The sequence below is a fragment of the Girardinichthys multiradiatus genome, chromosome 19, assembly GCF_021462225.1.
Source record: "Girardinichthys multiradiatus isolate DD_20200921_A chromosome 19, DD_fGirMul_XY1, whole genome shotgun sequence".
NCBI classification, from domain to species: Eukaryota; Metazoa; Chordata; class Actinopteri; order Cyprinodontiformes; family Goodeidae; genus Girardinichthys; species Girardinichthys multiradiatus.
In genome coordinates this window covers 20,079,520-20,106,283 of record NC_061811.1, presented here as the reverse complement: position 1 = coordinate 20,106,283, position 26,764 = coordinate 20,079,520, and the positions used below count along the sequence as shown (strand labels likewise).

General features: G+C 42.4%; 2 protein-coding genes across 2 annotated transcripts; one reads left to right on the top strand and one right to left on the bottom strand.

The window, feature by feature from the left end:
* Nucleotides 1-219: 219 nt before the first annotated feature.
* nol10 (nucleolar protein 10) lies at nucleotides 220-16,324 on the bottom strand. The gene is made up of 21 exons (XM_047345779.1): nucleotides 15,925-16,324; nucleotides 15,783-15,828; nucleotides 15,569-15,667; nucleotides 15,397-15,474; nucleotides 14,149-14,186; nucleotides 13,543-13,679; nucleotides 13,404-13,469; nucleotides 13,233-13,293; nucleotides 11,022-11,107; nucleotides 10,674-10,752; nucleotides 9,643-9,792; nucleotides 9,397-9,463; nucleotides 8,964-9,016; nucleotides 6,143-6,269; nucleotides 4,679-4,758; nucleotides 4,489-4,587; nucleotides 4,093-4,185; nucleotides 3,656-3,832; nucleotides 1,743-2,044; nucleotides 1,562-1,664; nucleotides 220-849 (listed from the first exon to the last, which is right to left on the bottom strand). The coding sequence occupies exons 1-21, from the start codon at nucleotides 15,988-15,990 to the stop codon at nucleotides 718-720; spliced, it is 2,139 nt and encodes a 712-aa protein (XP_047201735.1). The 5' UTR covers nucleotides 15,991-16,324; the 3' UTR covers nucleotides 220-717.
* A 7,290-nt stretch (nucleotides 16,325-23,614) lies between these two features.
* Nucleotides 23,615-25,184, top strand: LOC124855735 (uncharacterized protein K02A2.6). The gene has a single exon (XM_047345780.1). The coding sequence runs from the start codon at nucleotides 23,661-23,663 to the stop codon at nucleotides 25,101-25,103; it is 1,443 nt and encodes a 480-aa protein (XP_047201736.1). The 5' UTR covers nucleotides 23,615-23,660; the 3' UTR covers nucleotides 25,104-25,184.
* Nucleotides 25,185-26,764: the final 1,580 nt, after the last annotated feature.

Here is a 26,764-nt window from a genome sequence, read left to right as displayed (position 1 = left end):
CTGCAAAGAATTAAAATGCACCCAATCACATTGCACAAACAACAATATGAACTCAGTCAGTCAGTCATTTTCTACCGCTTATTCCATAGTGGGTCGCGGGGGAGCTGGTGCCCATCTCCAGCAGTCTATGGGCGAGAGGCAGGATACACCCTGGACAAGTCGCCAGTCCATCGCAGGGCAACAAAATGAACTGACACCACAAAATCTGAAGCCACAAGATTTCCAAAATCATTCACTGTATTCAAAACATTGGGTTCATTTTTAACAGTAAAAAACAATGCACAAAGGTAAATCTTTCTACAGATATATTTTAAAAGTCCATTCGAGCCATCATACATTAACAGATTTATGAAATAGCAATATACAATATTAAACAGTATTAAAATAAAATTTCTTCCTCTCCTGGTTTGAAACTAGCTTTTTGAGGAGCTTCCTGTGAAATCTCAACAAAATGATGATCTATCTGCAGACAGGACTCAGAAATACCATCTTGCTTTAGCATTAATACAGGCACTGACAGAGGTAATCTGTTTTTAATATGCATGGAGTTCACAGACAGGAGCTCAGACCACCCAGCAGCCAGACAAATCTACCACTACTTCAGCACTAGACTTTTTTCCGGTCTTGCTGGCTGATTTCATTTCTCCAACCACTGACAGGAGGCGCAGATGGAAAAAAAGTGAAAGAAACATTTGATCATTTTGGTGGCATCTCTTCTCAGTAGCGGCCTCTTCCTCTTCCTCTTCCTCTCCCACGAGTGCTGCTCAGATGTCCGGCGGAGCGTCTCAGCTTCTTCCTCTCCTCGTGGTGTTCCTTCTCCGCCTGCTGCTGCTTCCGTTGCTGCTCCGACTGCACACAGGACATAAATGCAGATGCTCAACTTTCTCTGCACGGGGAAGTAGCTTCACATTCTGGTTGTCAAGATCCCTTCTGGTTCGCATTCCTACTCATTGTTTTAAATTGTTGATCTTTTTATATGTTCAATACTACAACAGCTTATTTTTGAATAAAAAAGCCCACCCATTATAAAACATTATTTAGCCGAGAAAATCCTTCTATCCATCTAAACCTTAAACTGAAATTTGATGACAAATTCTCTATAATAACCATCAACCAAGCAGTTGTCAGGAAGGCATGCCAGAAAACAAGCCTTTTCTGTCCATCAATGTGTTGAGTTTGCTAAACACGTCTGGGAAAATGTTTGTTCTGTTCAGATGAGTTTGACCTTTCCAGCAACAAGAACTATAAGTGGGTGTGATGTGAAACAATGGCTGAAAATGTGGAAAAACAGTTCACTCCCACCAGTAAAGACGGTAGAGGATCTGTGATGACGTGGGCCTGTTTTTTTTTACTGCTGCCAAAAATTGTAAAACGGTAAAGAAAACAGATTTTCTCCCACTATGCCAATTGTTTTCTTGCTGATCAACATTAAGACCTTCTCAACTCACTGCCCTTCACCTTAAGCCGCTCTGAGTCGCTTCATTTACATGTATTTTTGTGCCACTCTGATGAAGTGGAACGGTGTGAAACATTTAGAGGAGAAACATAAGCGCTGGATTACCTTTTTAAGAGAGAAGGTCAGCTGTTTGCTGCCCACTGCCGTGTCCACTGTGTTGCTGATTCCTGAGTTTTCCTCCAGCTTTAGCCGCTCCTCCAAAGAAGCCCTAAAACAAACAAACAATTAGCAAACAGAGTGATGAGGATGGGACAAATCTGAACTGTTCTCTGTAAGCCAGACGTACTTCTGCAGTTTCTGCTTGCGGGTCACATCTCCAAAACTCCTGAACTCCTCTCCAGCTTTGATTTGATAAAACTGCGGCTGAGTCTTCTTCTTGCTCTCGGTTTTCTCTCCATCACCCTGTTCTCTCTCCAGCAGGACGGTGTTCCGGTCGGCCTCCCTCCTCTCCTGCCGCCGGCGGTCTCTGTCCTCCTGATGCAGTAGCCTTCGCTGCTCTCTCACCTCCTCCACCCAGCTCTTGTCGTCGTCAGAGCTCTCCTCCTCGGAGCTGGCTTGCCCTTCTGGCTCCTCTTCTTCATCAGCCGCCTAAACAGAGAAAATTAGTCTTGTGAGATAATATACAAGATAATGCCAAAGTATCATCCTTTTATAGACAGCCGTAGACATTTAAACGTCTCATTTGTGGTGTAGCCACAGTAAAGCCAAAGTAACAAAAAAAGTCCTGCTGTTTTTTCCGGATGGATCTCAGATCGTATTCCTTCCAAAACATCCTAATGCAGGTCAAATGTTTGTCATAAATAATGTTGCTTCGTTTCAAATTTAACCGAATAAATCTATATTTCCCTGACTCAAAAACATCCTTATAAAAAGGGCTGACTATAAAACCCCCAAGTTTCTGGGAAGAGTGGAAGAAGAGTCTTATAATATAAACTGTGGTCTTTAAATGGGTTGCTTTTTACTGCTTACTCTTCTATTTATTTCTCTGACGTTTCATTTAGTCTTTTTTTACCCATCTGGCTCAAAGTGTATGTGATAAAGATAAATAATATAATACAAGCTCCTATTTTAATACATAATTATGAAAAAAAGTGGATTTATTCATAACATTTCTACAGCTGCAACCTCCAGTTATCAGCATCATTGGTAAAGATGTGCAAAAAGCCCTTTTTTAACGTCCTGCCTTACTAAGATGATCAGCACATCTAGAACCTTTTAAATGGTAATCCATGACCTTGTTTCACTGGGGCATAACTACAGGGTTCCTACACAACTCGTACTTTTTCAGACTCAAACTTCTAGATCCTCATTTTTCTTGACTTTTAACAACGTTCTGAAGTTAAAGAGTTCCAGAGTTTTCAAGAACCCTGAAAAGGGGGAAATAGAGATGGATTTCTCCTAGCCATTCTTTAAAAACGAGAAAGACAGGACAACATGCCATTCGTAAGGAAAATATTTGTTGATCTTCCTGAGTCAGGAAATAGCTGCAGAAAAATATCTACTGTCCAAGGATTCCCCATATCTACAGTCAAAACAATACCTAAAGTCTTCATAACAAGCATTAGTCCCCACCTACATGACAACAAGTCGTTAGGGAGGAATACCAGGAAAAAGCCTTTTTTCTGTTCTACCATCACTGTCTGGCTTAGGCAGATGAGAAAAGAGTGAGATTTTGGCAGAAAACACTCCAGGGGGGTTCCATGTAAAACAAATGATGAATATGTAGTAAAAATACTTCATTCCCACTGTAAAGTACAGTGAAGGATCTGTGATGCTTTGGGCCTGTTTTTGTGTTGAAGGCCCTGGGAACCTTGTTAGCATTCACATCCTAAACACAAACACAAATACAAGGACATTTTAAATAAAAATCGATTTAGACTGGGTCATGATTGGGTCTTTTGGGCAAGATAACGATCAAGAACAAAACAGCCAAATCAACACCAGACAAAAAACATCAAAATTATTTTATGGTGATCTTACCTAAATCCTACAGAAAAATAACCAAATCTAAGTTTGTTTTGAGGCTTTTTACACATCTTTACCAGGGATATGAAGGGATTAGCCTCTTCTTCAAATGATGTTCTTTGTATGAACACACCTTTAGGACTCTTTTTACCTGTGTCTGAATCAACAAGCATTCATGGTTGTGTTCTGAGAAGCATTAAACAGTCAACATCCTACCGCAGCATTAAATGGTACCTGTTGGGCAGCGGCCTCTTGTTGAGCCAGCAGGCGCAGCTTCTTCTTCCTCTTCTGTCCCACCTTGGAGACGATGGGGTTGAGCAGCCGGAACTCCTCGCTCTGCTCATCCACCTGGAAGTCGGGGTTCTCGAACATCACCGTGAAACGGTCGTCCCCCAGAATGCTGGGGAGAGCCTGCAGATGTGATGAAGAGGACATGCATGGCTTAAAGGGTCGATAAATCATAATTATTTCATGTCTTGAGGTCTTATATGAACCTGTTGAAGGAGACCGTTTAGGCCTGTAAAATATGTCGGGCTACGACGTAAATCCGTTTGGAACATTTTGTTAGTTTCAATAAAACCCGACGTTGCCAGTGAACCAATAACAAAGCCATCATTTCGGAGTAGAGACAGGGTGTGGCCACCCTTGTGTTTGTCGTCATATTTTCCTACCTTGCCCTTCTTCTTCCTAGAAGCCAGCTCTGCTTCTTCATCGCCCTCCTCCATCAGCTTGAGAGCCAACTCCTTGTTCACCTTGGGCAGCTTCTGTCTCGTCATAACAAAGTGTACGCTTGATTACACACAGACACAAACTCTGCTGCTCACATACTCAAATTACATTTCCAGGTCTAGCGTTTCCTAGAGCTCATAATGTGTTTCCACATTCGTAACTAGTCAAGACAGGATGAGAGCACACAGAAAAATGTGATTTGGTTGAACAATAGCTCAACCAGAGAAACCCTGTTTGAAATGAGCAGCTGCCTCTATGAAATGCTCTTAAATGGGTTTCATGTAGGAACAATTCACCAAAAAACAGAAAAGGTTTAGCATTATGCAAGCGTTCCTCACCTGAACCTGGACTCTCTGTGTTCGGGACTCCTCGATCTTCTGCCGGATCTTATCCTTGCGGTATTCCTCGTATGCAAAAGGATTAGCCATGGTTTTCACCTGAAGCCGAACCAAATGTCACAACTGTGATATTAGACCCTTTTAGCAGCTTTTGGTGTGAATCAACCTGATACAATAGCAAACATCCCACCTTGTGATACAGCCTTATGTCCATGAAATAGCCGTGCATGTAGGCTCTCAGGAGAGAAGATCCCACCAGGTGAGACAAACCTGGAAAGAAAACCCCAAAATAAACAAACTGAGTCAACAGAAACACATTAATGGGTTTAATACATTTATTGCATCTTAGAGATGAACCTCTGTGATTCTGTCTTTGACTCTATGGGGCAAAAACATGATCTTATTTGAAGGGTGCCTATGCATTTTTCATAGCTTCAGGTTTTCTGAGTTTTCAATTTTTTTGGGACAACTTTTTAAGTATGAACAACACAGTTTACAGTGAATGTATGGCTTTAAATATAAACCATGCAAATATTACAGACTGTAAGGATGGATGGAAGGCAAAAGAAAGGACCGGTGGTTGAATAGATGCTTAATGGAGAGACAGATGAACGGAAAGAAAGAGGAACAGACACATGAACGGGTGGACGACTGCATGGATGGATGGCTGAATGGACGACAGACAATCCGCTTTTTCCCCATAATCATCCATACTTGGAAAACACTTCCATTTCATCCTCTTTCAGACTACATAGGAACACCGGTTTAAATTATTATCATAATATTACGACCACTAAATAGAAAACCCAAAAGGGAAATGTAAGTACAACTTTTCACTATTATCTCTGCGTATTTGGTGTCTACGGTACCCAGAGCATGAACCATACAGAACATTTTTAGTGACACTGCAACACTGGCAATAATCAGAGCACAACCTGCTTCTACATGTGGATGAAAACAGAAACATGAACATGAATTCCTCTCAGAATCCTGATTCCTCCTGATATTTAGACCTCTTTAATATATCACAACACCTAATCTATGGCTATAATTACTTTTAGATGTGGGATTGTGCAGCAATGTAGGAACAAAATAGAAATTAAAGATGGAAACAAAGAAAACCCTAAAAAAAATTTTGTTTGTAATAAAAAAAGATTCATTGCATCTCATCTGTATGAACAAACATATGACACATAATTCCAATATACGTTGCTTCAGTCGATTAACCAGCGAGATGTGGCTGGGAGCAGCAGGAAGCTGGATTAGTCCCAGCCTGCAGCCACAGGAGCACTCAGAATGTGAGGCAACCTGCTTTTCCTGGGAACGTCAGTCAGTAAATACAGTAGAACCCTGCATGGTTATGTAAGAGCCTGTAAAACCTCGCTTTCCCTGAGGACTCCCCCACCCAACCACTGTCCTGATTTCCTGTCATTTGATCTCTTTACTGCTGAGCCTGCATTCCAGTGTTCATTCAACCCCTCCAGAGTCCTCTGCCTACATACCTAAAGCCTCTCAATCAATCCCCAGGCCCCTGCTCAGATAGTCTGGCCATCCTCACTGCCCTCCAGGCAACACAGAGGCTTTCTTTGAGTCTCAGCTCTTGGGATTATCTTATGTCTCATCTATAAAGCATTTCACAGCAGCGATGTCTCACCCAGATTCTCCAGGTCCTTTCTGGTGACAAACTTGTAGTCGTCGTACACGGCACACTCGGGGCTCTCCTCCAGCTCCTCCGTCAGGCTGTCCAGGAACGAGCACCAGCGAGGAGCGGGTCCCAAAGCCTGAACACATGAGCGGCACCCGTTAAAACAGGGTCAGATTTAGGCTTCGTAGAGAAATCTGTCGTGTATTTGCTGAAACAGAAATAGACCGACTGCTCCCGCTCATGTTTCCATTCTGGTCAGAAGCGAATGACGTGTCTTTATAGAGAGTCGTGGTGAAGTTGTATTCACTTAAAACACTTGTGATAAATCTATTCACCCTTCAAAGGATGAGCAATAGTTTTTGGAGTTATGTACACACTGAAAAAACAAGTTTGCCTCCTGCAAACCAAACATTTGTCCCTCCTGTGAGTGTCATATATTCACACTCGTGTTCAGAAATGTTTTCGATGAATGAGTTTCTGCTTAGCTGCTGTAAATGGCACAGGATTTTTATTCCTTAAAACCAGACAGTGAATTACAGGAGAGAAACATTCCTTCGTCATCATTTGTCAAGAGATGTGCTTTTCAACATTGTTACATTTAGAGAATTTCTTATATAAATAAAAAAGAACTACAAAAATGTTTCCGTAGGAGAAAGAAGCATATTTTGTGACATTTAATATATCTATATACTCGTTTATTTTTTTATCATGTTGATTATTTCCATATTGTGTTAACCGTGATGGAAATAAACACATCCTGATGTGTTTCGTCAGGATGGGAGTTTTAAGGTTCCAGGCTGCGTCTACAAGCCCGAGCATATTTTACGATCTTTTTGGAACGTTCCCTTTCCAACTCTGTAATAACACACAACAGGAACCAGTTGAAACATGTCAGGGCTGATCTTTGAAGACCAGAGTTGAGAAAGAACATCGTGTGCTCCAATGAATCAACAGGTTCTAACCCTGGAGCCCCGTTACCTCAGAACAATCGATTAAACAGAGCTGAAGTAGAACGGTATGTGCCTCCATCATAAAAAGATAATTTAATCTCCTTTGCTCAACAATTTACCGCCACAGAAATCTGTTCAACACTTGAAAAAAAAAGTTCTGCTGATTTGATCGAAGACATTTTATTGTTTCTATCCAAGTTGCAACAAGTTCTCTGTTTTCATCTCACACTCGCTAACCACAGCCGTAAATACACTTAGTCACAAACAGTCATGTTTAATCCAGCTCTGACAGCACCACAAACCTACTAATGATGGAAAGTCTCGCCGAGTTTCATTCCATAAACAGAGATGATGATGCTTCTGGGTTGACAAGGTTCACGAAGACCTTTTTATGTGCAGGTTCTGATTGGGTCGAACTGTTGCACCGACTGAGTAAAACGACTGGATTAAAATCTGAATCTGACTCCATTGTTCTGAGATATACACTAACTGGACTGGAACGGATAGCATGCAACTGGATTTAGATCACTCAGATATGACCTACTGTGTGGCTTTAAAATTAAATTAACATACAACTAAATACTAAATATTTGGCAAACTTTAAAAACTTGTAATGAAAATTTCAGCATCATAAAGTTTTCAGGGAATGTGGTGAAGATGGAAGGTTTATTCAGCCAGGAGTGTCCTCATTTACACAAAGCAGAGATGAGTTTAAAGTACACACACACACACACACACGGTTATCACATCTGAGTCACAGGACACGTTGCTCACTCAGAAACCAAAAACAAACTGCCTTCTCTTCTTTTGTCGTTTGCTTCTGCAGTGCTGGTCAGACGTTTAAATTCAGCCATGTTAGACATGAAGTGCCTTTTAATGTTGGACTTTTAATGATGCATTCTCACCCGTTTAGCAGAATGGACTGATTATTCAATAAACATTGAGATTCAGTGAATTTTAAACAGAAGAATGGTGTACACTCGTTTAAAATTATAGTGGGTTTTCTAAAATATCCCTAAAACCTCTTAGAAAGTTACAGGAAAACTCGACATTTTTGCCTTCAGCAAAGTTCTGGCTGCATATTTGAACCCTCTCCTTAGCAGGACTGGTACAGCTCTGTTTAATTGCTTGGTTTCCTGGTTCTGAGCTGCTTCTTGTCTCATAGACCATACAGTTTCAGTAAGGCTAAAGGGTGGAATAGGGAAGGATGATATAGACTTAAAGGTTTATTACAATATTTTGTGTTATTTTTTGTGACAATGATAAAAGTGATGATAAAAAAGTATGTCCAGTCTTTTTAGGCCCCTGTGTGACTGAATGTCATTGCACTCAAAACCCCACAAACACTGCTTTAAAACACACATTCCTATTTTCATAATAGGCTTCTTCAGGGCACTAGTTATATAAAGAATTGTATTTTTTAAACTGCAGACAGTGTAGTGATAAAAACTAGTTCAGGAAAGGATGAAGCAGGCTAACATTAGACTTCTGGAATAGCCTTGAACTCAACCCCGGTGAAAACTTTGGACCATATTTAAAAGTCAAGAAACCAACCACTTAAGAAAGGCTGTACCATTTATGTTAGGAGCGTGTTGATGGATAGACAAAGTGTGCATCTTCTCTGCCCCTTGCTAAAAAACATTTATCCAAATATTACTGGGAGTGTACGTGTGCAATAGGCCTCGGTGGATTATTAGATTCTAACACATAATTCTTTTTTTCTAATTTGAAAACTGGAAGGTTTCAAATGCATAATTAAAAGCCTAAAATGAATTAGAGTTTTACAGTAAACGTGTCGTTAAACTGAGTTCACATCTGAACATTCACACAGTCTGCGTTCACCATATGGGTGATGAGCCGTCATGTGTCTCTGTACTCACCGGGATGTAGAACGTGTTCATTTTGGGGTCTTCATTGGCCGTGAAAAGCATTCCTGTTCATGAAACACAACATTGGGATGGAAGTAAGACAAAGCCAAGAAACACTAACTTTGAGCAGAAGAAGCGGAAAGTATAATTTTTATAATCATATCAGCTCATAAATATCCTTTCTTCCATTTCAGTGCTGAACTAGTTGAAATGAAATGAGCTGGTAGCAAATGAGCTGCTATAAAATGTTACAAAATGGCACCACCAAGAGGTCAACTACAAAAACCCCTGTTGAAATAAATCCATGAATTCAATGTTTTAACCATTTCTCAGTTTTGCTGTGCCAGTCAAAACATGAGGAAGTATCTCCAGTAGTCACGGCAGGCAAAACTGCATACTTTCAAGAATATGAAACAACCATGAACGTGTCCAAAGATCTTCCCACCTGAATTAGGGTACATGCAGACATCATTGATGTCGGTCTGAGGCTGTATGGAGGAGAACAGCTTCCCCTACGATGCAGAAAAAAAAAGACAAATCTAAATTACAGACATTACAATCCATCTCCATTTGGATTTCCTTTCAACCTTTTAAACTCTTTCACAATGACTTTCTCTCCGACTCATTTCATACATACACTGCTGATAAAAAACAAACAAAAAACGAGCAAATAGCGCCTGCTCTTGCTTACAGAGTCTTTGCTCCAGATCTTTATTATCTTGGAGTCAGCAGACACGATGAGGTCCAGCTGGTCGTGGAAGATCAGAGACTTGATCGGCAGGTTGTAGAAGTGATCTTTCACCAGCAGCGGTTGGCTGGAACGTAGGTCATACACCAGCACCTGGAGGACAAAGAAAGAGGAATTGAAGAGAAGGCATTAATCATTCGGACAACACTATCAATATGGATACAAAAAAAAAAAAAAACTTTTTTTCCTGGTCTGATTTCTGATCAGCACATCTACAGCTATTTACTTTTACATTCAGGCATTAAAATCTCCATTAAGCCAATATGTCAGATCACATTGTTTAAATTAAGCCGCACAATCTTAAGAAAACAAGCAACTGTGACATTACTGGTGCACATTTTGATGCTGTATTTAATTTTCTTATATTTTCCACAATCTCCTCTTTCCTTCCATCATCATCATCACCATCATGGTGGAACCACAACTAGTCCTTTCAGCTTTATGATCTTGGCTTTAAGAAATTATATTAAAGTTTAATTCTGTGAATATTTGTTTCACACGTCTCATTTGGCTCAAGGTGCAAAGATTTCACGAAGCTTTGCCTGTTTAACAAAAATCACTGATTACACACTTATTGGCCCCCTTGCTGCTTATAATTCCTTGTATAACCCCTTTAGCCAATCGGAGTGCACTTTTGTGTCTGGTAAGCCATTTCAGTGTGGATTTGCCATGTTTTGAATCATTATCCAGTTCATTTTTTATTTAAATAAAGGAATGGTACTCAAGGTCTTTGAAAGAGAAGCAGGCCCACAGCATCACAGATTCCCTGACGTGCTTAACAGTCGGTAAATGGTGCTTTTTCACTCAATTGTCCGGTTTTATGCCAAACCCATTTGGAGTATGATAGGATTTTTTGTGTGTGTGTCGAATAAATCTATTAGCACAAACTCTACTCAAAAAGATTTTGTGTAAACAGATGTAGTTATTTTTTTAATGATCGAAACGTAAAGCTGAGGCTTTATTATCTAACTTACTTGTCCGGTGCTGGTGCCTACTGCCATGGTGAGGGAGCCGTTAAACTTCAACGCACTGATGGAAGGTAAACCCTGAACCCTGCCAGCAATCAGAAAGTCAGAGCGATCACAACAAAGGTAAAGAGCAAAGACAAAACTCCAAGAGAGATATAATGTCTGACACAAACAGGAGCTGGAAGCGAACTCTGACTCAAACAAGGGTCTGATATTTCTGCAGCGAGCCATCATTTTTCACAGCTTGCAGCCTGTTTTTCCAGGAAGAAAAGCACCATGTGGCTAAATATGCATCAGCACGCTGAGATCAGCCGAGAGGGCGTGACAATCTCAGCGTGGCAGCTCGGTGCTTACACTGTTCCCTCAGTCAGGCTGCTCAGGGCGCAGTCCAGCATGCCTACCCGGTTCCGGATGCGGGGGTCCCAACATTCGACCCTTCCCTGGTCAACAGACAGAGGAAATCTCAGTAAGTAGTACGATTAAATTATTCTTTGCTGCATAAGCAGTAGAGTCTCTTCTTCACACTGAGGAGAACAGCTGTGATTGCTGGCCTTAACCATTTGCCTCCCTTCTTCAGAAATCACTAAAGAATAAAATAAATCGATGACTGGTGACGTCACAGCAGGAAGATGTTAAGAATAATTAATTTTTTGATTCCTGAACAACAGGCGCTTTACTGAATTCAAATGATCTAGAATATCATTCTGGATTTTGTATCTTTTGGCAAAAACACAACAAAAGAGCAAAGTTTTTCCAGCAGTTGGCATAACACAAACATTTATATACAACTACTTCAACCACATTAGACACGTAAAGTGGAATACAAATATTCAGTCATGGTAAAAATAAAGCACACCCTCTTAATACAGGGATTTTAATGAGAGGAACATAAAAATGATCTGGTTTTAAAATGATTTAAATCTAAAGCTGTCAGACATTTGGCCTCACATTTTGCTCCAGAATACTAAGGAGCTCCTGAAGGACTGGATCATCACTCGTCCACTACCGTGCTTAACAGTTGGTTTAAGGGCTTTGTGCTGACATGCTGTGCTTGGGTTTCTCTACAGCATGCTGCTGTGTACGATGAACATCACGGCTTTGGTGTCATCAACTGGTTAATTCAGATGCCATATTTATTTTAAAGAGTTCTGTCTTTTCTTTTTCAGTTCAGTCTTTTCACATATGCTAGTGAGCAGTTAATCTGAAGCTTTAATTAGCACCATCAGGCAAATACTTTCCCTAATAAATCCTACAGAAAAAGCAAGGGTGTACGGATTTCCCCACAGCGTTTCCATTTAGGCTTCATCTCTATTTAATCATCAATGACTGTGTGAAATCTGATTTTACCATGACAGGATATATGCTACATTTCGAATATACCATTAATGTTTTCATTATTTAAATGGGATTTTTCTAATGCTGTGAACACCCAACAGCTGATGATTTTTCTATGTAAAAAGCATCATTGTTTATCAAAATCAGGAATATCTTTCAAGCATCCATCCATTAGATTTTCTCATTAAAGCCTAACATCTGTTGCCAAAACAACAACAGAAGTGTTTTTTTCAGGAGCAATGATGCTTGAATAGGGTAGGACATTATTGAGAGGTGATAGGAGGTGTCACTCAGCGTGGGATCTGCTGTTATAAGTGTGGGCGGTTTCAACAGAAAATTACAAACACACCTTATTTGTGTGTCTTTTGTCCTTAATACTCTTACGTTACATTTTTACAGTAAGCAGGGACGTTTTACAAGAGTTTACTTACATTTCAGCTCAGAATTAAAGCAAGCAAAATTTAAAAGTCAGAATCTGTGTGTCTTATGAAAGCAGAGTGAAGCTAGCAATGAAACAACACAAAACAGCTGCTACCTATAGCAGGAGTGTGTGCTTATTGGCTTATATTTGCATTGTCTGCTAGGTGTTTCCAATAGCATGTTGACTAACATTCTGTTTGCTGCTCTGGTAGACGAGCAGAACGGAGCGATAACTAGACATCGCTAGAGCAAATTAAGTTTCTGAGCTGTTGCAATCTGTGGCAATAAGAGAAAATGAGAAGCAATGAAAATTTTAAGAGGCCATTATCACACATAGTGTTGGGTAAACGAGGAAGTATGAAGATGGTTGTCATAAAGCAGCAAGGGATGATTCACATGACAGACTTCCTCATCTTCTCATATCATACCATACCAGGTAAGTCTCCATTACGTTTACCGTCATATTTCCTAAGTAATGGTTTTATGTTTTTTTGTTGTAATGTTTCATGTATGGAATATTTGGCAGCCTATATGTGCCTATATATGCTATTAGACATCTGCTGTGAGTCTAGCCCATCAATTACATTTTTTATTTCCTTGAAAACTATTATATCTTCCTTTTAATTGTTATTAATACTTGCTTTTTGTAACATTGCTGCAAGTATCACCACGGTTGCACTGGTTAACTGAGCGGGATTGTAATGGAGGGACAACTTTTGGCCATTGGACAAACTAAGTGAGTCTACTGTGAGTTCAGGGTGGAGCCAATAAAGCCAGAAAGCGGATGTGCTTTAAAAAAATGGTGCTTACCTCCGAGGTTCCTGTTGCGAACAAATTATGGACGCCGTTGATATCACAAACGTTATTTTCCCTGGATGATGACAAATGAAGACCCATAACAAATCAAGAGGATCACAGGATGACGATACTACCCCCGAGGTAAGCAGATCATACAGCAGCACATAAACAGTGTGTACGTACACAGCGTCTGTCTGAAGGGAGTTCAGGAAGCGACCCTGTTCCAGGTTCAGTCTGTACACCTCTGAACTAGGAGTTAAAACATACATTATTAATTCTGCATCAGAAGTTTCACTCAGCAGCTAAAATGCTCTAGTTTTACCTCATCCCCACGAAGTAGAGGTCGCAGGAGGCATAGTGGTAGGAAAAGTCCCGTCCAAATTTTGGAATACGAGTCTTGTAGTAGTGACCATGTTGGGCGTGGATCTCCACGTGGCGATCGCAGTTCAGAAAGACCAGCTGCAAGAAAACACACAGGGATGACCTGTACGCTGAAACGTAGGTGCAGGAAAAAACATGTTGTAACATCATAAACGATTCAGATTTCTCTTAACCTCCGTCTCTGTTTGTGCTCTTCTTGCAACACAATTATGAATCAAGTGCTATCCATAGTGTTGGCTTTATGGAGAGAAATAGTGCAAGCCAGCCCAGATCATAGAGGTCACCAAAGGTGTCAGCTGTGCAGAAGCATCACCAGGTGAGAAAATGTGGTGTTTTACTGTGGGGATTGTCTTTGTCTCCTTTTAGTGCAAAACCTCTGGGGATCATAGATCAGTTTATGAAATAAACCAGTTACAGCTGTCTGAATATCAGTACTTAGCTTCTCCCATCCACTACATGTGTAGCTTAAAGAAAATAAAAAAGTGTAGATAAAATATTCCATGTTTTCTGCAAAAGCAGCTGACTTCATCAGAATTCAATCTCTCACCTTAGAATAATCATCTGACAGGATTTCAAAAGCCACAACTGTAAGACGGAGAGAAAAAACAGAAAATTATAAAACAATTTTCTAGAAGGAGAAAAACTAAACAAGAAAAAATCAACACTCACACGCCACTTCATTAGGTACACCTGTCCAACTGCTCCTTAACACAAATTTCTAATCAGCCAATCACATGGCAGCAACTCAATGCATTTAGGCATGTAGACATGATAAAGACGATCTGCTGCAGTTCAAACCGAGCATCAGAATGGGGAAGAAATGTGATTTAAGTGACTTTGAACGTGGCATGGTTGTTGGTGCCAGACGAGGTGGTTTGAGTATTTCAGAAACTGCTGATCTACTGGGATTTTCACACACTACCATCTCTAGGGTTTACAGAGAATGGTCTGAAAAAGAGAAAATATCCAATGAGCGGCAGTTCTGTGGGCGCAAATGCCTTGTTGATGCCAGAGGACAGAGGAGAATAGCCAGACTGGTTGGAGCTGATAGAAAGGCAACAGTAACTCAAATAACCTTGAGGCGGATTGGCTACAGCAGCAGAAGACCACACCGGGTGCCACTCCTGTAAGCTAAGAACAGGAAACTGAGGCTAAACATTGCCTGGTCTGATGAGTCTCGATTTCTGCTGCGACATTCAGATGGTAGGGTCAGAATTTGGCATCAACAACATGAAAGCATGGATCCATCCTGCCTTGTATCAACGGTTCAGGCTGGTGGTGTAATGGTGTGGGGGATATTTTCTTGACACACTTTGTGCCCCTTAGTACCAATTGACCATTGTGTCAATGCCACAGCCTACCTGAGTATTGTTGCTGACCATGTCCATCCATTTATGACTACAATGTACCCATCTTCTGATGGTTACTTCCAGCAGAATAACACGGCATGTCATAAAGCACGAATCATCTCAGAATGGTTTCTTAAACATGACAATGAGTCCATGTTACTCAAATGGCCTCCACAGTCACCAGATCTCAATCCAATAGAGCACCTTTGGGATGTGATGGAACGGGAGATTCACATCATGGATGTACAGCCGACAAATCTGCAGCATCTGTGTGATGCCATCATGTCAATATGGACCAAACTCTCTGAGGAATGTTTCCAGTACCTTGTTGAATCTATGCCACGAAGGATTAAGGCAGTTCTGAAGGCAAATGGGGGTCCAACCCAGTACTAGCAAGGTGTACCTAATAAAGTCCGGCCACTTTATTTATGAGTGTATAAACCTACCATCTGAATCCAGACATCGCTCAAATTTAAGGGACAGTTGATGTGTGTCATAACAGCGAACTCTGGGTTTGTATGTTCCTGGGGGAAGGAAAAAAAAAACAGAGCATTTTTTCTTTATCTTTCTGAAGTGATAAACTACAAGAGGGTTTTTGAGGCCAAAAGTCTGTCTTACCTGCTGCCAGGATAAACTGACCATCTCGGGACACTTTGATGGAACTGCACACTGTGGGCATCTCAAAGTCCTGGATGAGCTCAATCCGCCGCTGGATGTCTGAAAAACAAACAAACAAACAAACAAAAACAAAAAAACAGAATGGAAGGGATACGTAAAACGCTAGGAAGAAATTAACTTGTCTGCATGGATCACCCCGAAGCTATCTACTCACCGACATCTTTTTTTTGAAGCTGTCTTTTCTTTCGATCCGACAACCACTGCAACAAGAAAGATAATTTCAAGCGGAAAACACACACACATCCTGGCTAACTGGGCTAGCATTAACAGTCAACCCGCTACAGTCACGCGTTTACCTCTGGGAGAGACTTCCCATAACTAAGGTTATAAATTTTCACATCGTTTATGTTGGAGATCTGCATTTTAGGGGTTCACCTACTCCTCTTCATCCACGTTGTGATACCACAGAAAAAAGGTGAGTCTCCATAAAAGTGTCCGAGTCGAAACAATATCCGCCTACATATTTTCGCAATAAAGTTTTTAAAACGCTAAAAGATAGTTTAGCCTAGCCTCTTTATATAACGCCTTTTAATACCAAATTAAAAAATATCATAGTTTTACAATTATTTTGAACCATTCATCCATTATCTTATTTTTTGAATGAAAACGCCTGGGATAAGATAAGTTCAACTCATATTAAAAGCACTAATGGCGTGCAATAAAAAAAAGTACACATCGTGCAGCAGCAATAAGCTAATAAAGTGTCACAGATGTGGTTTAGTGCAGTATTATTGTGCAGAGTTCAGTACTCTGACAGCTTGTGGATAACTGTCTTCAAGTCTGATTGAATATAGTTTTATTCAAGGTCAATTACAAAATAAAACTCAATAAATCTAAAAAACGGGTAGTGTTTGTTTCATTTTTGCGGTTGTCTGGTTTGGAAACTATTCCACAAAGTATTGCGAGATAACGCAAAGACTATTGCGTAACAACGCAAAAAGTATTGCGTGGGGACGCAAAAGAAGAAAAAAAAAATCCAATGTCCTTTCGCGTGCTTTGTAGATTCCAACGTGATTCCAGACCAACCGGAAAATATGGGGTTGTGTCCCAAGTCAGGGGCTGGATCCCTCGAAGGACCCGGTCTACGTGGGCTGGGTCCTTCGTCCTCGCTAAACTACGGAGGCCGGAAGTGAGCTGCTGCGAATTGGGACGGTCTAGCCTCACCACTGGGAAGGCTGGTGAGGCAAACTCCAAACACGTCGGAGCACGTTTGAAATTAAGTGATGTCTTGATAAATCAAACAGATATTTCGCGTCTACACAGTTATATTCCCGCACTAAAAACGCAAGGAATCATGGGAAATGATGGGCATACTCCCGACCCATCCTTCAAATCGGGCAAAGGAAGAACACATTTGTTGGCCACAGGATTCATGAATTGGGACAGTGTGGAAATATAAATGCCTTATCATTAGTAGCTAAAGCTAAGATATATTTGGGATTTGCTGCTTATAGATTGATTATTATTAGGAGTTTTTAGTTATGCTTTTGAGAGTTAGAAAAATCCTTAAACAGTAGCTTCTAGTGTGGTCACACAATGAGTGTTTATTATTCAAGGTTAAAGCTTGCAGGTGTTTTCTGTCTGTATCGTGAGAAGCCGGCAGTATATTAGGGAGGCATTTTACTCCTCTCACTGAAGATTACTGAAGACGTGTGAGAAACTGACCTTCAGCAAAAGAATGTATGAGAAAACTGAGAAGGGCTGCACAACAAATGTAAAATGTATATTTCCGGTAGTATGTGTGTGTTCAATAAAAAAACGGTGCAGGGGAGAGAAAAACAGATGTGTTCCTGACTACGCATCTCTTCCCCGGCCGGGTGAATCAGCTTCAACCTCTTGTCCGTGTTTTGTTTTCTTAGACATTTAAATTTAGTTTTTCTCGTTGAGAATTAAGATGCTTTGACCAAATAAACGAACACGCAGGAGTTTAGGAGGACTACTCCAACAACTTGGTGACCCCCGACGTGATTTGGGAAAAGCGAGGACTTTCGGCTAAATCAGAACTTCACCAAAAGACGTCTGACACTAGGGTACCCCCGCACTTCTTACAAGGTAAGCAGAAACCTGCTTAAAATGAACTCGGCACTTTTGGCATTGTCGATAGGCCTAAATTCTTGGTGTCAGATGTCTGAGTAAGTGAAATGTTCTGCTAAATTTAAAATGTGTAGACCAGTGTGTTAAGATAATATAAAAGAGGTCAAGTAAAGTAAAGTGAGAAAATAGGGTTTGAGGCCTGTAGTTTGAAGATTCTACAAATTCTGTTTCCTGAGTTTGACAACTCCACATGTTTTTTGACAAGAATTCTTGATTTCGCTGGGTTGAAGTCCCGGAGGGTGGGGACCTCTGAAGTGTAAACAGTTTTCTTGAGGTTTGAAAGAAGGTTGTTCATTGTATTCTGGAGTCAGAAAGCTAAGACCGGGCAAAAACACAAAGGTTTGAATGCTGTGTTTTATTCAAATTCTGTCTGAATAAAACCAGATTACACATGTGGTAATTCATAAAACACATAGTCTGAAGTCCCGTGAAGCTATAAGTTACTGTGAACAGTTTGTATGAATCTGTAAGACCAGTAACAGTGAGAGCATGACTGTGCGTTATAAATGACATTTGTAACAAGACCAGCATGAGAAAACTATGAGCTGAATAGGATAATTCAGCAAGACTAGTCAGAAACTGGAGTGCATTTAGTGCACTCCAATAATAGATAAAAGTGCACTAACATAAAGACACATAAAATAAATGAGCTGTCCTCGGAAGAATAATCTGTGAGACAGACTTGTTAGGAGGAGTGTGTGAAAAATACGGTGTGACTGGAGAGAGGCGCAGCGGTTCGCCAGACTCTCATTGCAGGTGAATGAATGCAGCATTCCTGTATGGAAACCTAACTGGTGTCAACAATGACAGAGTGCTGATAAGCTGCTTGGTTTGGGGGAAACTGAGGTGTCTTGAGACATGTTTATGTCACTCTCAAAATAGTCCAGATACCAGGGACATAGCGTGCCATATTTTCTGGACGCCCCAGTTGACCAGTGAATGAACAGAGTGGAGTGAAGAAAGGTGTGAATACTTTTTTGAGTGCTAATACTTTTCAGAGTGCCAATACTTTTCAGAGAGCTAATACTTTTTTGAGTACTAATACTTTTCAGAGTGCTAGTACTTTTTTGAGTGCTAATACTTTTCACAGTGCCAATACTTTTCAGAGTGCTAATACTTTTCAGAGTGCCAATACTTTTCAGAGTGCTAATACTTTTTTGAGTGCGAATACTTTTCAGTGTGCTAATACTTTTTTGAGTGCTAATACTTGTGAATACTTTTCAGAGTGCTAATACTTGTGAATACTTTTGTAAGATTTGAAAACTTTTTAGGGTGCCAAATACTTTTGGAGGTGGGAAAACTTTTTAAGGTGCTAATACTTTTGAGGGTGATAAAACTTTTGGTGAAGAATTTATACAGGCTAGCAGGATGGACGGTGAATTTGACCGGGAAACAGATGACAGAAAAACAACAGAAAAGTTGATTAAGAAGATGAATCAGAAAATACAGGAGGAGGTCGAAAAAGATGGAACTGATGAAAAGAGCAGAAAAAACGTGGGAAGGTGGTTTTGGCTGAATATGAAGAAGGCTAAGAAAGAAAGAGAGTTGGCTGAGGAAAAATGCAAAAATAGTGGACGGTTTAAAGAGAAGTTTAAAGAAACAAGAGATAAAGCAGCAAAGAATGAGATGTGTTTGTCGCAAATGGTGCTGATATGGCAGGGAGGTAAACATGCTATGTTTGACAAACCCCACACAGCACCCACCAACACACACACTGGAGATAAACCGCCACCATATGGTCTTCCTCCTCCAAAATCCGCCATTAAGGAATCTTCTTCTCCCACTCCGTTGGGCCTTTACCCCACATTGGACATTTCTGGGGGCAGACTGAGGATTACTGGTTTGCCTGAACAAAACTCTCCAGCAGGCGGAGCTTCAGCTCCCCCACCACAACCACCCCCCACAGCATCTTTCTCTACTGTGTCTTCCGGACCTCTGTCCGGTCATATATCTCCCGGAAATCCTTTCACTTCATCCGATTGTACCTCTAAATCATCCACAGTTGAAGAACCCTCTCTTGACACATACAGAGGGTTGCCTCTTGACAATTGGAACGTGCGTCAGATGAAAGAACGTCTCCAACAGATTGTTGACTCTGCAGGTCCTCTTGACTCATCTCTACCCCCACAGCCGCATACCAATTACTGCAAGCTTAACCAAACTCCCACCCAACCCGCTCCTCAACACACTCCACAAACCCCACAGCCAACACAGGGCTCAGTAGTCATGGCCCTTAACGGCCAGTGGTACCCAGGCCCCCAACCCTTGCCTACTCCTATTTTCGTTCCACGGACCGTCAATGCTTCCACCCCGGCGGATCCCGCCCCCCCAGTCAATGAGCCCACTAGTCTAGCGGAAGAAAATGAGGAAGGTGTGGGGTCCTCATCCGTGCATAGTGGGCCCATACCTAATAGGTATCTTTTGCGTGAGGTGGCATCTAGGGAGCCAGGACATAAGTACAATTTACCGCTTCTTGAACAGCCGGGGTCCAGAGGTCAAAGAAAATACAATCCTTTCTCCTTAGGAGATCTCACCACTCTGTGCGACAAATTACCCCCTATCACAGAGGGTGCATCTATTTGGTTGCAAACATTGGATTCTTTAACTGCAGGTACCACTTTCGCTCTAGGGGACTACCGCGCAATTGCAGCACGTTGCATGAAACCACACAGCTGTAGAGAGGTTGAAGCGACTGCTCGCTCCCTTCTCTTCCCAGACACAGCTCATTTCTCTCTCCATGCCCAAGACATAGGGGACGCGTTGAGGGAGTTATACCCTGTAACCAGGGGGCGCACTATCCCTAAATTTGAATGGAATCCAAAAACCAATCCAAGAGAATATTTGGACCAGTGTAAATCCATGTGGCAAACACAAACCGGTATTAATCCAGCCAATGAGGGCTCACAGAGGGATTGGTTCAGAGATGCTGTGTTAAGAGGCTTACCCACACAGGTTAAAACCAACATGGAGGACAATCCTGATTTGTCAGGGGCTGATACTGGAATATGGGACTGCCATTTAATTAACCATTTATCTAAAATAAGAGAGGAAAATAAGAAAGATGAGGAAGAACTTAAAACATTACAAACTCCGCTACTGAAAATGCAGTTAGCTGAAGCAAAACAAAAAGCTGGAGAAAAGAAGAAAGAAGGTAAAACCCCTAAAATAATGTATGAAAGTGCTGTGTCCCAACCTCCACAAGCTCCTCCCTTTCCTGACCACCAGGACACGTTTGCACAGGGGCCTATGGCCTCTGGTCCTTATCAGGCACATGCTGGTCGCTTCAGGGGAGGTTGTGAGCCCAGGGGAAGGGGATTCCAGCGAGGACCGCCACAGAGGGGGGGAATGCTGATGTGTGCTATTACTGCAAAGAGCCTGGTCATTGGAGCAGGGATTGTCCCTACAAACGCGGTCCACATGTGGGTTATGGATGGCATGGACCTATGGGAGGGCCTGCGAGACGCCCACAAAGGGGACGAGGTGGTTCATCACGTGGAGGCCAACAGCAGCAGCCTTCACTCCAATTGCCAGCCTGGGATGAGCCCAGTCACTGGCCAGACCACCATTGAGGGTCCCCACAGAACCCCCCGGACAGAGGAACTGAGGACCCCTTACTGTCCATGACGGTGTATGGACAAAGTCTTCGTTTTCTAGTGGACACTGGGGCTACATGCTCAACCATCCAACAAGCCCCTCCTAACACTCTCTCCACAAGGGCTACCACTGTCATGGGGTTTTCTCTGGCTAAACAGGTCCTACCTTACACCAAGCCCCTAAGAACTGAAATAGGAGGGCAAATTTTGAACCACAGCTACTTAGTGTCCGCAGACACACCAGTAAATTTACTGGGCAGAGACATGTTGATCAAAATGGGCGCAACCATTCTGTGTGGTTCAGACGGACTGCAGGTGCATCTTCCTAATGGCACCCAACTCTCATGTGGCAGCAACACATTTTTTTCACATGGACAGTATTTAATCCAGCCCTTGCCCGATCCTAAGGCTGACATTTACTGGGTCTTGCTACACCCAGAAATCACGGCATGCAGAGGTGTTCTCTCTTCCTTCCTTCGGTGGAAATCCTGGATCTCCACTCTGGCACCCTATGTTCCTCCCCCTGACCCACCACATGTCACACTGTTTTATGACAGAAATAACTATGAATGCTACCAGGAAAGCTTTGCTGAAAAGCTGGAGGGTAAGACATGGGACATTGTCACCACTGATATTTATGTAGCTCCAGAGGGCATTGTCGCCTCTGTACAGTTATCAAAAGAACAGGAAGAGTGGTTTACAATGTGGTCTAATGGCGTTCCCCACGTTTCTTTAGCCCTCCATCCAGGACATGAAGCACGTGAGTTAGGGGGTGTGTTAAAACGCTCCCTCTCCCTACAGGATTGGCATCTCTCTTCCACTCCTAACCTCTCCTATTCACCTTCAGGGAACACTTATCGCATTCTTAATCATTCCACAGATGTAGGCACCCTGGAACATGTACATTTAGACAGACATCATGGCAGAGAAAAATCAGATCACCCACTGGCAGCTGCAGTTGTACAGAGCATGCCCTCCACACTTTGGGCTGAAGGTCCTACGGACGTTGGTCTCATACACTGTACTCCTATTACCTTTCAGCTTACTTCTGATCAACCAATCTGGAGATCTCAATACCCTCATAAACCCGCTGCTGAACTGGGCATTGAGAGCACAATAGAGGGGCTGTGGAATGCAGGTGTGTTGGAGTCGGCTGTCTCCTCCTTGTGGAATACACCTATCTTGCCAGTAGAGAAAAAAGGGACAGGAAAATGGAGGATGGCACATGATTTGAGAGCTATTAATGCAGCACTGTCCACTCCCACTGTCCCAGTTCCAAATCCTTATGTCGCTCTCACTAACCTTAATCCGGAACATGCATGGTTCACATGCATTGACCTGGCCAATGCTTTCTTTTGACTGCCTTTAGCTGAGGAATGCAGGGACGTTTTTGCTTTTACCTATAGATCACATAGGTATCGATACACTCGTTTGCCACAGGGTTTTGCTCTATCTCCAGGAATCTTTAACCAAGTTCTTAAAGACTCTCTACAGGACTGCCCCCTTCCACCACACACCACATTGATTCAATATGTGGATGACATCCTTTTGGCAACACCAACTGTTTCAGAATGCTTGGAGGCCACGGTTGTGGTCCTCTCACACCTTGCTAAAGCCGGGTTCAAGGTCAGCAAAGCCAAACTGCAAACTTGCAGAAAACAGGTTGACTTTTTAGGTAGAGTTGTCTCCCAACCGGGCACTGGGATGTCCCCTACTCATCAGTCAGCTGTTCTTTCCCATCTCAAACCCGTTTTTGTGAAATACATGCTTTCCTTCTTGGGTCTCACTGGATACAGTAGATCTTTTGTTCCAGGATACACTGATCTCACTGCTCCACTTAGGGACCTGGTCAAAGAACAGGGCATGAGAAATCTCACTGCCCCACTGGAATGGACTTGTGAAGCTGAGGAAGCTTTTATAGCTTTGAAAACCAGCCTATCCCAAGCTGCACACTTGGCACACCCCGACTACACATTGCCGTTCTATTTAGATGTTTCTGTAACAGCACACACAGCCAATGGCATGCTGTTTCAGAAAAAAGGGGGTACTAGAACTGTCCTTATGTACATAAGTGTTTTGTTGGACAACATGGAACAAAGACATCATGAATGCACCAGACATGCAACAGGGATGGCTAAAATAATCCAGAAAACCGCCCATGTAGTTATGGGACACTCACTCCACATTCTCACATCACATGGAGTAGTGGCTTTTTGTGAACTCAAAGACATTCACACTATCACCACTGAGACAACAGAGACTGAGCAAGGTGCTTGAAGCTCCCAACATCACATACACACATGAAGGCATAAACATGGCAGACAGAATGACGTCAGGAGAACCACATGTCTGTGCAGAAAAAGTGGAGTTTAATGAAAAAAATCAGACCAGATTTCCAAAGCACATCCTTAACAGAGGCAAGAAACCTGTATACAGATGGTTGCTGTTTCAGACATGACACAGAAGGACTGAAAGCAGCATATGCAGTTGTGGAGGACACAGGGACAGACTTTGTAACAGTGAAAGCGGAAAGACTGACACACACACAATCAGCACAGAAAGTAGAAGTTTTGGCAGTGATCGTGGCCCTAGAATTAGGAGAAGGACAAAAAATAAACATTTACACAGACTCAGCATATGCCACAGGCACAGTGCATGTTGAACTGAAGCAATGGTTGAGAACAGGGTTTAGGACAGCAGGACAGAAACCCATCAAGCATGAACAGGAAATGAGAAGGTTGGCTGAAGCATTGCTCTTACCACAGGAGGTGGCAGTTATCAAGTGTAAAGGACATGATAGCAGTGATACCAGAGTAGCACTAGGGAATCAGGCGGCAGATCAAGCAGCTAAGCAGTGTGTTGGGTATCAACCAAAAAATATATTGTTGTGTTCAGAGGTAGGGTGGACACCAGAGCCCACTCTGGAGGAAGTAGTGAAACTACAAAAGGGGGCCTCACCAGAAGAAAAGTCGATGTGGAAGGTGAGAGGAGGCAGTGAGGACCAAAATGGACTTTGGAGGAGTCCAGACGGACGTCCAATCTTGCCACCAGGGCTCACCACAGCAGCCCTGGAGGAAGCCCATGGCATGGGGCATGTAGGAACCACACAGATGCTGAAAAATCTCAAACATTGGTGGCATCCTTATTTAAAACCAATGGCAGTGCATTGGATAAACTCATGTGAAATCTGCAGACAGTTCAATGCCAAACCTACCCTGAAACCAGCGCCAGGGAAATTCCCAGTGGATCCTATTGCAGGGAAAGAAATCATCATTGACTATACAGATATGACTGAGAGAGTGAATGGGTTCAGATATCTGTTGGTATGTGTGGATGCATTCACAGGATGGCCTGAGGCCTGGCCAGCAAAAAAGGAAGACAGCAAAACAATGGTGAAGTGCCTGATTAATCACTACATCACCAGGCACGGTTTTCCTGCCAAAATCAGATCAGACGATGGCACACACTTTAAAAATGAAGAGCTGAAAGAAGTGGAAAAGTTTTTGGGTCTCAAACATTCTTTTGGGACAGTGTACCATCCACAGTCCCAGGGCAAGGTGGATAGGATGAATCAAACACTCAAAACCAAATTGGCTAAAATCTGTGCACAGACCAAAATGAATTGGGTCACAGCTTTACCATTAGCCTTAATGTCAGTAAGAAGCTCTGTAAATCAGAGGCATGGTCTAACTCCACATGAACCACAGAATGGAAGACCTTTTCCAGGCCCACATACCAGGTTGCCATTTCTAACTGAATGTGAACAATCTATGTCTCACCGTGATTAATGTAGATCTCTCCACAGCTTGGTTGCAACATTCTCAAAACAGGTGGCCGCCCAACCATCCGAGGTTCGAGCCACCACCTCAGACGCGGAGTGGATCCTTCTGAAAGTCATCAAACGGAAGTGGTCAGAGCCCAGGTGGACGGGCTCACATGCGGTGAGCGTCAAGGGCAAAGGAGACACGTGGTATCATTGGAGCCAGTGTGCAGCAGCAGAGGCACCACAGAGATCGCTGCCAGAGGTCCAGCAGAACCTGAGGGACAACACCAGCACACCAGAAGACCTTTCTCACCCAATTCAAGGGGCAGAATAATCCCCTTGGGTGAGAAAGCGTTCGTTTACACCTAAAGGTTAGTCTACACCTTAGGTGCACGGTCAGATCAGTGGTCCCACCAATAGGGGCAGAATAATCCCCTGGTGAGACCACTTAGCTCCAGGTCAGTCTACACCTGTGAGTGAAGACCAGGACATCACACAGAAGAGGCGGATGTGATCGAGCTTTCCTCTCTTTCACTGGTGGTTGTAGCTGCTCTCCCACCAAAGAACTGAACTGAACATTCTGAATAAAAAAAAAAAAAAAAGAATTATTTTTGTGTTTCACCATATTGTTAATCCTTATCTTCCTTTACAGGTACCTTTGAAAAGAATGGGAGATCAAAAGTTAGGACCCAGGCCCCTTAAGGGTTGGGTCATGGGAGGTAAAGGTGTTTTATCATTTTTCATTGTCACATTGATTTTAGGTTTGTATTGTGAACTTCCTTTGCAGACATGCTCCAGTCACCCCAAGATCAATAAAAGACTATCCAAACCCCAGGATCCAGATAAATGTCTCCAGGCGTTTGGGGGAATAGAATTAAATTACACTCTCGGTGCGACCACGACTTTTCATTTTGATCTCTGCGACGTTATCAATTGTAGCTCTTACCAAATCTCAGGCAGCACATGGTTGACGAGGCTCCACTATTACCTATGCGCTAATGTGAGTCCACAAGTGCAGACACACCCACCCCTTTGTGCGGTAGGGAGTGGAGAAATACTATATATTACAGCGGACCATGGAATACCAATATTTTTAACCCTGACCCGACACCTGAACTTGAAGCGCTAAACATATCCCTGACACGCGGTAGTTTACCGAATACCGCCTCAACCGGGCAACAGCCATTTCTTTTAACCCTTAATGCCTTGACACATAACCCCCTAGGAGCACACAACACCTATTTCATGTTTGGTCTTCGACTAGGATGGAACACACAGAATCCGGAAGGCATCATCAAGATAAATTTCGTAAATCACTCCAATCAGGCAGAGTCAGACAAGGGGAGGATAAAGATAGACTACAACACCTTAAAACCCATAGAAATTATCCAGATGGCCACGGGATATACTGAAGATAACCTCTGGCTCCAATGAATATCTCAGACTGCCAAAGAACAAAGTAAATCAGATTGTGTGGCATGCGCGGCTGCAAGACCACATTTAACTACTGACCCTGCTCCCCTGTACCCAGAGGACAATTGGGGTTACAATTGCATGATTCAACTGACCAACGAGGCGTCTCCTGCTAACTGTACAACGTTGGCCAGGATTTTCCCTCCCATTCCTAACAATACTAAAACAGGACCGTTCACACCTACTAAAGCCAATGGCACGTATACTTGCTTG